The 13135-nt window shown below is 42.0% G+C and overlaps 1 protein-coding gene across 2 annotated transcripts in view; it reads right to left on the reverse strand.

Annotated features, from left to right (window-relative positions):
• Positions 1–12876, reverse strand: part of lig3 (ligase III, DNA, ATP-dependent) — a 14331-nt gene extending 1455 nt beyond the window's left edge. Inside the window, exons 1-20 of one of the 2 annotated variants that reach the window (XM_028421686.1) lie at positions 12782–12876; positions 11337–11890; positions 10843–10971; positions 10383–10598; positions 10155–10306; positions 9898–10064; positions 9357–9434; positions 9106–9274; positions 7526–7681; positions 5727–5858; positions 5544–5623; positions 4488–4575; positions 4322–4399; positions 4114–4237; positions 3857–3999; positions 3673–3747; positions 3308–3454; positions 2820–2961; positions 148–227; positions 1–67 (exon numbers count right to left, since the gene is read on the reverse strand). The exon at positions 1–67 is cut by the window's left edge and continues 17 nt beyond it. In XM_028421686.1, the coding sequence (XP_028277487.1) occupies positions 1–67; positions 148–227; positions 2820–2961; positions 3308–3454; positions 3673–3747; positions 3857–3999; positions 4114–4237; positions 4322–4399; positions 4488–4575; positions 5544–5623; positions 5727–5858; positions 7526–7681; positions 9106–9274; positions 9357–9434; positions 9898–10064; positions 10155–10306; positions 10383–10598; positions 10843–10971; positions 11337–11862 (2749 nt within the window). In that variant the 5' untranslated portion in view covers positions 11863–11890; positions 12782–12876. Of the gene's footprint in view, positions 68–147; positions 228–2819; positions 2962–3307; positions 3455–3672; positions 3748–3856; positions 4000–4113; positions 4238–4321; positions 4400–4487; positions 4576–5543; positions 5624–5726; positions 5859–7525; positions 7682–9105; positions 9275–9356; positions 9435–9897; positions 10065–10154; positions 10307–10382; positions 10599–10842; positions 10972–11336; positions 11905–12781 lie in introns of both variants that reach the window. The other variant, XM_028421687.1, reaches the window with a different exon arrangement.
• Positions 12877–13135: the final 259 nt, after the last annotated feature.

Here is a 13135-nt window from a genome sequence, read left to right on the forward strand (position 1 = left end):
CCAGCAGCTGGGCGGTGGCTTTTGGTTTACTTTGTCCGTTACTGTGAACACTTTCACTCTTCTTCACCTGAAACAGACCACAGTCACTTCATCGCTGCAGCAAACATCCTACAACATAGAACACACACTCTGCTGTGCAGTAATTACCTTCTTTGCGCTCGGTGCTTCTATGCTGGGACTGCGTGGCTCAGATTTCACCGCCTTCGGTTTGGGTGCAGTGCTGCTGCCTGTGAAGTGACAGCAAGTTACTGATGACACAAACTAAAGAAGCTTTTTCAGCACTGTCACTTAAAAAGGTTTTTATGGTTTTTTACTATATTCTACTTGTAAATAAAGACCAGAGGTTTCATATATATCTGTGGGCCTTTTCTTTTGTAATACAGATATGCTGCAGGGTTAGAGTTAGGAAGGTCGCAGAGTTGTGGTTCAATGTTTGATGCATTCGACATTCACTGAGACCATTACTAAAATGCAATCCATAAACTCACTGTGCTGATAGAGGACGTCGTCTTTGACAATAATCCAGTGAAATATCTGCTGCAGCTTTCATGGATTTTTTATAGAGATTTTTTGAAAATGCAAAAATTCTCAAAAACGTCACATTTTTGTGTCAATTTAACCTTTCATTTCTCCATAACGCTGCCGTATTTCTCCATGAAACTCACTGTGGTAAAAGGGGAAACCTTCCTTAACAATAATCCAGGGAAATATATGCCGCAGCTTTCATGGATATTTTATAGATTTTTAAAAAAATGCAAAAATTCGCAAAAACTTCAAATTTTTGTGTCAATTTAAGCTTCCATTTTTCCATAACACTGCCATATGTTTTCATGAAACTCACTGTGCTGATAGAGGACGTCGTCTTTGACAATAATCCAGTGAAATATCTGCTGCAGCTTTCATGGATTTTTTATAGAGATTTTTTGAAAATGCAAAAATTCTCAAAAACGTCAAATTTTAGTGTCAATTTAACCTTTCATTTCTCCATAACCCTGCAGTATTTTTTCATGAAACTCACTGTGGTAAAAGGGGAAACCTTCCTTAGCAATAACCCAGTGAACTATATGCCACAGCTTTTATGGATTTTTTATAGAGATTTTTTGAAAATGCTAAATTTCTCAAAAACGTCACATTTTAGCGTCAAATTAACCTTTCATTTCTCCATAACCCCGCAGTATTTATTCATGAAACTCACTGTGGTAAAAGGGGAAACCTTCCTTAACAATAATCCAGGGAAATATATGCCGCAGCTTTCATGGATTTTTTATAGATTTTTTAAAAAATGCAAAAATTCTCAAAAACGTCAAATTTTTGTGTCAATTTAACCTTTCATTTCTCCATAACCCTGCAGTATTTTTTCATGAAACTCACTGTGGTAAAAGGGGAAACCTTCCTTAGCAATAACCCAGCGAACTATATGCCGCAGCTTTTATGGATTTTTTATAGAGATTTTTTGAAAATGCAAAAATTCTCAAAAACGTCACATTTTTGTGTCAATTAAACCTTTCATTTCTCCATAACCCTGCAGTATTTATTCATGAAACTCACTGTGGTAAAAGGGGAAACCTTCCTTAACAATAATCCAGGGAAATATATGCCGCAGCTTTCATGGATTTTTTATAGATTTTTAAAAAAATGCAAAAATTCGCAAAAACTTCAAATTTCTGTGTCAATTTAAGCTTCCATTTTTCCATAACACTGCCATATTTTTTCATGAAACTCACTGTGCTGATAGAGGACGTCGTCTTTGACAATAATCCAGTGAAATATCTGCTGCAGCTTTCATGGATTTTTTATAGAGATTTTTTGAAAATGCAAAAATTCTCAAAAACGTCACATTTTTGTGTCAATTTAACCTTTCATTTCTCCATAACGCTGCCGTATTTCTCCATGAAACTCACTGTGGTAATAGGGGAAACCTTCTTTAACAATAATCCAGTGAAATATCTGCTGCAGCTTTCATGGATTTTTATAGAGATTTTTTGAAAATGCAAAAATTCGCAAAAACCTCATATTTTAGTGTCAATTTAACCTTTCATTTCTCCATAACCCTGCAGTATTTTTTCATGAAACTCACTGTGGTAAAAGGGGAAACCTTCCTTAGCAATAACGCAGTGAACTATATGCCGCAGCTTTTATGGATTTTTTATAGAGATTTTTTGAAAATGCTAAATTTCTCAAAAACGTCACATTTTAGCGTCAATTTAACCTTTCATTTCTCCATAACCCTGCAGTATTTTTTCATGAAACTCACTGTGGTAAAAGGGGAAACCTTCCTTAGCAATAATCCAGTGAACTATATGCCACAGCTTTTATGGATTTTTTAGAGTTTTTTTGAAAATGCTAAATTTCTCAAAAACGTCACATTTTAGCGTCAATTTAACCTTTAATTTCTCCATAACCCTGCAGTATTATTCATGAAACTCACTGTGGTAAAAGGGGAAACCTTCCTTAATAATCCAGGGAAATATGTCGCAGCTTTCATGGATTTTTTTATAGAGATTTTTTAAAAAATGCAAAAAATTTGCAAAAACGTCAAATTTTTGTGTCAATTTAAGCTTCCATTTTTCCATAACACTGCCATATTTTTTCAGGAAACTCACTGTGGTGATAGAGGACGTCGTCTTTAACAATAATCCAGTGAAATATCTGCTGCAGCTTTTATGGATTTTTTATAGAGATTTTTTGAAAATCCTAATTTTCTCCAAAATTCAGATTTTTGTGTCAATTATTTGTCCATTTTTTTTAAATATAGTCTTCATACGCTCTTCGAGTTTTGGACGGTTGGTTAAAGTGTGGAGATAATGATGTGGACTCACTGGTCTTCTTGGGCGGAGCGCTTCTGTGCGAGGAGGATGATGGCGAGTTTCCGCTGTCGCCCTCTGACGAGCCCTTGTCGTCGCTGGACGGGCCGGCTGTCACCTTAAAGTCGCAGTTCTCCTTGGATATGCGGTACAGCTCCTGAGCAGAGTGATGAGATGACAGCATGGATTTCAGCCAGCAGCTGTAATGTTCTGTGTCACAGCAGATTGAAGACTTGTGTCGGATTCAAATAATTTAGCGCGGCTGTGTTTAACTGCCTCAGCCAATATTTCATCTTATGTGTCATGACTCCTGACTGCTCCCTCCTCCTCCCCCTCTGTCCCCAGGACATGTGTCTGTTTTGTGGACTTAATTATTTCATTCCTACATACAAAGGAAACCACATGGAAACAAGAAATCCCAGAAAAATTACTTCAATATCAAATGACATTTTTTGTCTTAACCCTGTGTTGACAGCAGATTATTCCCTTCAAAACAAGCCTACTTTGAGCTGGTGCAGGTTGGTGGCGCTCTTCCAGTCCTTGTCATCGCGGATGCGTGTCATGCGGGGAAAGCGGATAGAGATGCCGTCGGCAGTGTGCATCTCTGATTTGGAAAACTCGGCTCCGGTGATCTCCCACACAGGTGCGTGCTGCAGCAACAGGTGAGACGTTAAAGGACAGAAAATAATACGACTAAACCAAAAACCCCTTTTTTCCCCTTATTGTTGCCAATTATAATTATTTTTGTAAAATAACTAAATTTGTAAATATTTTGTTAAATGCCTTTTCAGTCATGACTTCCTTTAAAAGCTCTGCATGCAGCCATGCTGTGTGTGAAGAGGCCCGCTGGGATGTGCTGAAATCTCACCTCAGGATCGCGGATAATGAAATCTGGATAATAGTTCTTGACGATTTTCAACCAGCCAGGGAGTTTGCTGGGATCCTGCACACACACACACACACACACACACACACACACAGAAAGATTAATTTTCAGTTTTATTACATCAGCTCCATATTCCAGGCAGCGCTCCGAGTGGATCCTCTCTGACCTTGCTGATTTTGATCACGTCCAGCTCTTTCTGGAGCCGGGCCAGCATGGCGTCATCGTAGCCTCCGGAGCACTTGGTGACGGTGCACCATTTCTTGGAGTCTGGGTCGTAGCAGCCCATGAGGAAACTGGACATGATGCCACCTGGTGGGCGGAAGAACACATGAGCACAGCATGAGCAGAGCAGAAAATCCCCTGTGACCATTTTCACAGCAGCAGCAATAATAATAAGACAGCGGGGACCGAGGCTTCACAGACCGTTGGAGCCTTTTCCATAGAACGCTCCCAGCACCACCAGGTCAGCTGTGTCGGCCATCGCGCCCTCGTTCAAATAGTCCTTCTTCACTTTAAGCCAGTGGCGTTTCCCGGGCTCGTAGGTGCTCTGACACACACACAAAGTTATCACACCTGATCATCATGTTCCAGCTACACATTCAACATTTACTGCTTATTACACACGTCTCACCTTCACGTCTTTCAGCACCAGACCTTCCAGTCCTTCCCGGATGACTCGAGTTATCATATCAGCCAAATCTCCTGCTCTCTGATGTACACACACACACACAGTATATGATATAACACCATGAGTTGTAACCATGCAGCAGGAAGTCATAACACTGAGGCAGACTTACAGTGACGTGCTTCATCTCTGAGAACAGGATCCTGTTGGGCACTTCGACCATGTTGTCGTGCAGGAACTTCCTGCGTTCACACAGAGGCCTGCATGGAGAGTGGAGATTTGTTTTAAATAAAAGTCTTATGGTTTTGACCAGGAAAAGTGTTACAAGTTAGCACTTCAGGTTCTTTTGTCCTGAACAGTTTCTTGATCCCAGCTCTTCACGTTGTGATGCCACAATCTGAGGATCTGATTTCTCTCTCCTCAATAAGTGAACTGGTAATAATACATAAAGCTGGTCGACCAAAACGTCACTGTATATCTTATTCCTTATTAATGCTCATACTTCTACAGTTTTATTTCAAAATGTTTTATGATTTAAATGTAGCAGCACCAGAGTCACCATCTAGACTCAAGTAAAATGTAAACAATAAACGACAACTGTCAATCACTCTGCAGGCGACACAGAGCTGTGTCACTCTAACACGACACACTGAGCTAACAAGAGCTTCCACAAACTGTGGTTACATAAAACATCGGGATGGTGGATGAGATCTGTGGAAAACAGTGTTTACACTCGCTGAACAGCTGCTGAGTCTCACAGGTTTGGAGTTGTGATGGTTTTATTGCATTTCATTGTTGTTAACTTGAATAAAACATCTTGTTCACGCCGCCACTGACTTGCTAACTCTCTCCTGTGACAGAGAGGAGAAGCTGCACTAACAAACACAACAGAGCAGCAGCGAAGTTTGTCCTGATGACGTGTGACAGAGCTGAGTTAGTCTGAAGGAGGTGGTTAATAAAATTAAAACTCCTCCACACGTTTGGTGGAGAAACACAGAGTCTGAGCAGGGGAAGGAAAAACACTTGTATGTGTAACTTTGACCAGCACTGAACAAATATTGTGTGTTGTATCATCCTGAAGGGTGTTTCCGAAACTCAAGGTTTATTTTCTTTGTAGCCTACATTTGCACTGAAAGTGAAAATAAAATGGAGCTGTTAGAGAAGTGTTAGGTGGTTGCATCATTTATTGTCTGTGCAGCAGAGGAAGGACGGAGTGAACGTGTGTTACCTCTCCATCAGGCTCACGCCATTGAAGTAGATACAGTCGAAAACAAAAAGGCACACCTTGGCATCCTGAAAGGCAGCTTTCTGCAGGGAGGAGAGGAGAGGCTCAACAAAGACTGCTGGAAAATGATAAAAGCTTCGCCACGATAACAAAAGAAGCGCATGAATTGGTTGGTATTATTCTCACCTTGTGGACGCCTAACGTCCCAAAAGGCAGCGGTTTACTGGTCTTTGTGTCAATTAGGAGGACTTCAGCATCCAGGATCATGCTGTGGCCGCCAGGAAAAGCCTGAGGGATGTAGTCTTTGAAATGGACCACCTGGAGCAGACACACACAGCTCGGTTATTAGAAGAAAGAAGAGGTATCTGGAACAAGAAGGCTTCAGAAACCAGCACCGCTGCTGTGAGGATCTGCTAAAAAAACATTTAGCTTCACAAACAGGTCCAGATTTTCTGATATTCTTTAAAAAGCATCGTGTGTGATGTGGGTAAATCACAAAGAAAGCTACATCTACACCCACAGCCGAGACATTTCACTGCAATCGCTTTCATACATGAAGGAATATAATTAAAAATTCACCCAAAAACACAGCAACAATTCGCACAAAATGTCTTTAAAACATGAAACAATCTGCCTGTTCACACTGGGGAAATCAATCCAGCTAGAGCGGGAGTTGGGCCGTATCTGGATATATCCTGATTTTTATGTGTGAACACTGTGAATCCGGCTATATCCAGCTTGATTTCAATCCACCTCATGGAGGTGGATCTAGCCGGATTGGCTCAAATGTGGCTCAGGTCTGAACGCAAACGCAGATAGCGAATCCGGCTAGCGACATGATACTTCCGGTTAGCGACCTGCTACTTCTGGTTCACGGGGAGCGACACGGGACAAAAAAACCACACGACGCGGTGTGCACTGTATATATTACGAGGCGCCACCTAGTGGTTTGGAGGACCGCAAACAAGCCAGATTAAGCTGGATTGAGTGCAGACACGCTTGTGTCATAGCCAGATTTGAAAATAGGTCTGAACGTATCCAGCTTAAAGACTATCCAGATACAATCCTACTCTAGCTGGAATGACTTTCCCCAGTGTGACTTTCCTAGGAAGCCAGGACTGGTTACACAAAGCAGGGAGTGAACAATGAGAGATTGAGAGGAACATTATAAACATCTGGGTGATAAAACACATGTAGCATGACTTTAGAATCATTTTTAACATCTAAAAACACCTTGATTTTTTGTTAAAAGTCAGTTATTTCACATTATTATGTCTTTATGCTGTGTCCACTTCTAGCCATGATGGTGCTGGTTCTACAGACATTAAGCTGCAATAAAAAAAAATGAGCTCACGCTGACTGAAAATGTGAGAGAAGCCTAAAACCTGCTTGGAGTTGAGAGAGTTAAAAACATTCTTTGTGCTCGTCCTCCTCTGTGTGGGATGATCTGAACCTTTCTGCAGTGTTAGGAACAGAACAACAGTAAGAAACCTGCTGTAATCAGACTCCCACACAGTGTTAACCTGACAATAACATAAATTGGCTGATTGCAGCAGCTTGGGGTGCACAGTCAGCCATTTTTCCAGCTGAGGGGCTGAATGAGCGAAGCAGTCGTCCACACGTCTGAGGCTGAGGCTAAAGCTGCTCTTCAGACACCTGAGGAGGTCCGAGGTTCTGACACCGCACAGGAAACATGTGGCTTGTGTACATTATGAATAAAAGCTAGTCCTCCCTTTGTGTGTTTTGTGCGCACAGCAGCTACATCTAGTGGACTGAAAAGGCCTGATGCCACTTATCTCTTTACGTTTCAGGCTCACAGCGTCATGCTGAGAGTCGATGCTGTTTTCACACCGAGGAAATACCTCTGAGCTGCTAAATCCTGCAGAGGGCCAAAAGTGCAGATGCCCCATTGCAATATGCATTGTCATACTAATCAGTAAATGGCTTCATGGGTCTGTGTGCACTGCTGCGTTTGTGTGACTCACTTTGTGTGGCAGCACCGGTTTGAGGCTGCGGCTGAAGTAGCTGAAGTTGTCTCCGTTTTTGTGGACCTGCACTCGCTCGCCGTCGTATTTGATCTCCGAATACATGCCGTTGGGGCACTTCTTCATGGCGTACTCGATGGATTTACACGCCTCGGCCTGGAATCACAATGGATGGTTTAGAAAATCCTCAGCAATAACACAAACCTGAGCTTAAAAGAGCCATCGTTTTACTCGACAGCATGTCTAAACTTTACATTTCTTCAAAATGTTTTTGTTGCACTAACAATACTCTGTAAGAAACTCAACACTTTTGTTGTAATATTTCCAGTTTACATATTTGTGGCCTCATTAGTCAAATAAATTCATTTTTTTAACGTGTATCTCTGTACTGCACAAAGACAGTTCTTTGTGCAGTACATGAGTTCTTGCATGTGTGACCATCACTGTGCGGTTTCCCCTAGAGGTGCAGGACTTCATAGTGCAGTGAACAAAGATCCAAGTGTGACTGAAAGTGTGCAGCACACCCTCAAAACCGTTTGTCCACCCAGTATAAGTTTTACTTTTCTGAAGTACAGGAAGTAAACAAGCAGATTCTCGACACACAGCAGCACAGAAACCCTGCAAACCCAGAGCCTGACCTCAGAGCAGTTCTCCTGTACTATCAGCAGGACGCCCTCCTGCTGATAGTACAGGAGAACAGGAGGTGGATAGAATAGTGGAACAAACATTACAGTGGACAAACATGGCAGGTTATTGTTGTTATAATGCTGAAAAACTGCAGCTGAAAAGTTAGATTATTCGAGTACTGCGATGATGAACAGCAGGTCTACACAACAAACACTGGGTTGGTCAGAGCAGAGTATGAATGATGACGCTTGCATAATTAAAAAACTTCGCTGTGTGATGTGCAGTAATATCTGCAGAGGGACTGCTGACAGGTCACGTGCCGGCAGCGTGCAGTTCTGTGCTGAAACAGTCTCAGGATCAGTGACAGTGACAGATTAAATGTTCCTCTTACACCTTAATCCTCAATCCACTAAAAGCACTAAAAACAGTCGGGCTGCACTTCTGAACAGAGTCAAAGATATTCAATCTTTTTCATTCCATAGTGAAGCCTTCGAGCAAACATTAATAAAATGTCTAACAGGATGAAGACGTTAAATTACGCCTCAAACTAAACACACTGAAGTAACAAATTCTGCCTTTGACTGAAAATCTGTATTTTTACTGATCGTCCCCTGAAGCTAAAAAAAGATTATTGTGGCACCAGCCTGCTGCTTATACAGAAGGATTAAGGAACTAGGAGTTAATCAAGGCCATTGGTTCAAGAATACATTATGTTATTTATTAGAAACTTAGAAATAAAGAAACACTTTGCCAACATTCATCCACCTGATGCAGGGAAAACAAGGACGACTTTAAGAGCCTCAAAGTCGGTCTTCAGTGGGTCCTTCTAAGGCCCCTGAACAGTCACCCATCTAAAGTGATCCGTGCACACTGCATGCTGGGACATGTAGGCTCTGACTGTGTGGACAATTCGGCTTTCTCTGTCAACAGATTGCCTCAACGACACGACTCACCAGCATGGGCTGGACGGGGGTCATGAGCGACGCCTCCACAGTGAGGAGTTTCCTGGGTCCCGACCCATTGGACGCCTCCTGCTGATTCCTCAGCACTCTCTCGATCACGTCGCCAAGATTCCGTGAGGCCTTGAAGGCATCGTAGGCGTTGGGATCCACGGCGTCCAGGCTGCAGAGAGAAGCCGGTTTTTAAATGGCCTGATGATCTGTGCTGCGTTCAGGGAACATGGTGCACACACTGAGGCACTTACACGTGTTTTGCGCCTGCATTCATCTTCAAGTCGTGCTTAATCAGTCGGATGATGCATTTGAGGTCGTTACTCGTGCATCTGTGATGAAGAGCAGATTATTACACTAAGAAACAACCATACACAACAAATCAGAGGGCGCTGATGCTGGAGGAAATTCAATCCACGCAGCTTGCTGTGCCCTAATGTCATGTGACTGAGGCAGACCTTTAATTCAGTACAGCACAAAATGATACAGCTGGCAATTTATGACAAATAAACAATGTGTGCTGCTGCGGAACAGAGATGTTTGTGTAATATGTGTTTGTGTTAGACGTGCCTGAGGCAGACAATCTAAATAAATGCCAGCAATAAAACGGCAACGCAGGAAAAACAAACAATTGCAGCGTTCATAAAAAGACGTTTGCTACTTCTCTGCCTGAAAACACTGCCAGTAAAACTGAGAGCTACAAAAAGACCAAGGTCAGCCATACTTTTTACAGAATTACCATATCTGTTCTGTTTTACTGCCCTGACTGACTTAATGTGAAAATGCCGTTCTTACTTTTTGGCAATAGCCTCCAGCTCGCTCTGCTGCTCGTCCTCCTTTGTCAGCTCGGCCAGACGGGTCAGGGACGCGTCTACTTCCTGGATGGTGAGGAGGCTTTTGGCTGCTGGAGGGAATGATTTGCTCTCCTCGAAAAACATCCTCACTGTTTCAGACACGTCACCCTTGGAAAAACCAAAAAGACAGACGGCTTGTCAAAGGACAGAAACAGACCGAGTGTTCACAGAAAACTAATCTCTGAAAGGATGACGTACCTGCTCCAGATCGCGCACCATGTCGTCCTGGTTGGATCGAAAAATGCGGCTGAAGAGTTTTACAATCTGCTTGTCGTTGAGGTTGTAGACGCTTTTAACAACGCCGGGCAGGAGCAGCTTCACGGTGAGGTACAGATCTCCGTGGAACTTATCTGGAGTGGAGGAAGTCACAGTCAGCGAGACCCCAGACGGTGTTGGAACAAACTGAAAATGAAAACACACACTGACCTCCGCTGCAGCCCTTCCTTAGAAACTTCTCGATAATCTGTGTCTTGGTATTGTAGCTGGCGTGTTCGGCCACCATGGCACAGAGTTTTCGAAACTCTCTGAAGAGAGAGTCCTTGTGCTGAGGGTCACACAGCTGTGCCGACAGAGAGCTGCCTTGGCTGGGTTTGGCGGGGGAGGATGACGGTCCAGGGCTGCTGGAACTGCCAGCCTTTGCAGCTGACAAATGGCACAGACGGCACTTATTATAGTCTTTTCAGCATTTCAATCAGCATATTCTGTATTTTAAACTATGTACCCAGTGTGGGTGAAGCAGAAGCAACACAACGAAAAGTGCAAAGGAAGAAAGAGCAAAAAACACAGACCCTGTACAACGTTTCTGTTCTGTGTTGCCATCATCACGTACTTTTCTTTTAACATATTGTGTATGGTTTAATAAAAACGTGGCATTATCCGATCTTACCAGTGAAGCCCGAAAACTTTCGAGGAGCATTGACAGACGGGTCGGCAGGAGGAGACATGAGCTGGGTGCTGGTGTTCAACTTGGCCTGCACCTTCTTTTTTGGACTGGCGTTGACTTTGGCCATCAGGTCTGCAAGACAAAGTAAAGGACTTCAGAGCAGGAAAGAAAACACAGAATTCATTGTTCTCTTGTTTGTTTTTGTTGTTGTACTTAAGAAGTATTAGGGTATTTTTTAAAAAAACTATTTTTTTCAGCCTTCAGCTGCCATAAACATACAGTGGTGAACAGATAAGTTGACAACTTTCAAGCAAAAAGCCAAACTGCATTACATTACATTACATCAATAACAGCCCTGTTTTGTTGTGTATTGATTCCATTAATAAAAAAAAACTCTCCTTATCTGCTTCCCAGAAAGGCAAGTCAGTGCCAATAAAATGATAAATAATGCAAAAGCAGCAATGTTACCTTATTCTACGTAAAAAAGATAAACAGACCTGACACATGCTTATTGATGAGCTCCTTGTCTTCGTCCTGCAGCTCCTCCCAGCCCTCCAGCTCTGTGATGTCCTCGATCTTCTTCGTGGTAGCTCTTGCCCTCTCCAGCTTCTCAAACATGCACTTCACATGGTACCACTCTTTCATCTCTCCGGCAGACTCACTGAAAGGGTTCGGCACAACCTTCCCTATGCGCACTATTCCCTTCGCAATTTTGTCCTTGCATTTCTTACATCCTGCCGTCCCCCGTTTGGCATATTCCACAATAAACCTCTGGTCTGCCATGTCTGGCGTTTCAGAGTAAAATCTGAGTGGAGCGTTTTGGAGAGGTCTGTGTGTATGGTATGCAGAGGAAAACTGGGGGAATTCTCCAGAACAGTTAAGCACACGAACAGGTTCAGAGCATGAAAACACAGAACAGGCTCTGGACACCTTAAAGGGTTTCTTACACCTAAGTAGAGTTTCTAGAGGCTGTAGTCCAACAGAGACAGATTTGTGAACTACAAAAATAAGAGTCCTCTGCATCAAGTCACTGTGGTGAGCAGGTTAGAACCTAAAAAAAACAAACACAAAATATGTTAAAAGGGAAAGATTCACACTTTACACCATTACACTTTGTGTGATATTTCAGCTTTTACTGCACTGTAAACTCTGTTTAGCTCCATGTTAGCACTGAAACAGCTGTAAACATGGGTTCTACAGGTCATTTCCACATTTTTAATACCAGAGAAAAAGCAAAAACATTCAAGAATCACTGCGTACACCGGGCAAGCTAAAGGAATATGACATTTTTCATTTAACTCTCTCTGTATATGTAAAATATATGTTTCTATTTTACGACTTTTTATATCAGATCATATAAGGGCACAGAAAAAGGTCTAGCAACTGAACACAAACTGATTTTTGAAGAAACTAACTGCCTTTCTGATTTCTCAACATATTCTCTATTTAAAATGTTTTTACATATTATACTAGTTAACATGTTACCATAATGCTAACTTAGTTCCTTCCTGGTGGAGAATTACAGATGGATAAAGTTTGTTTACATGCAAGGTCTGATTTGACTGATTTGTGATAAAGCTATCTATGCTAACTATTCAAACTGTAAATATTAGTGTTTACAAGACTGTGAAACTTCGGTGTAACTTTATGTAGAACACAGGAAGCGCTCATGAACATTTAAAAACTAAATTCTGTCCATTTTCTGCACGTTAAAACACACAAACTACGCTGATTAAATATACACGAGACGTGTAGTTTCAGCTGCACTCGTTTAGTTACAGTACACGAGTGCAGCTGAAAGCCCCGCTAGCATTAGCATTAGCCTTACTCTCTCTCCAAACACTCTCAGACCGCTACAGTAGCTAGCTAACAGACTGCATGTGAATTATCAATGACAGATTAACGTGTCACTAATAGATTTGCATGTATATATTTGCCGTACCTTCTAGAAGTTGAGGAAAAATTGATAGTACGGTTTAACATTGCTAACACTACTCATTGTTGTTAGCCCAACTGCTCACAAATGACAAGTTGACGTGAATATTGCTATAAATCTACCTCACGTCCGGGTTTTAATTTCAAATTAAGATTCATTATACACTAACATGTAATAATTACAACTGTTACAGTATTTGTGACTAGATGGCGCATACAACCAAAACACATAATAAACTATAAGAAGTGCAGTTTTGATTTCAAACGCAGACATTAACGCTTTATTTTTAAGGATACAAATTGTGTTTCCGGTTAAACTCATGAACGGAAGTTAGCTTGACGCTACAGAGCCGAGCCAAGC

This window comes from Parambassis ranga, chromosome 14 (assembly GCF_900634625.1).
Source record: "Parambassis ranga chromosome 14, fParRan2.1, whole genome shotgun sequence".
Taxonomy (NCBI): domain Eukaryota; kingdom Metazoa; phylum Chordata; class Actinopteri; family Ambassidae; genus Parambassis; species Parambassis ranga.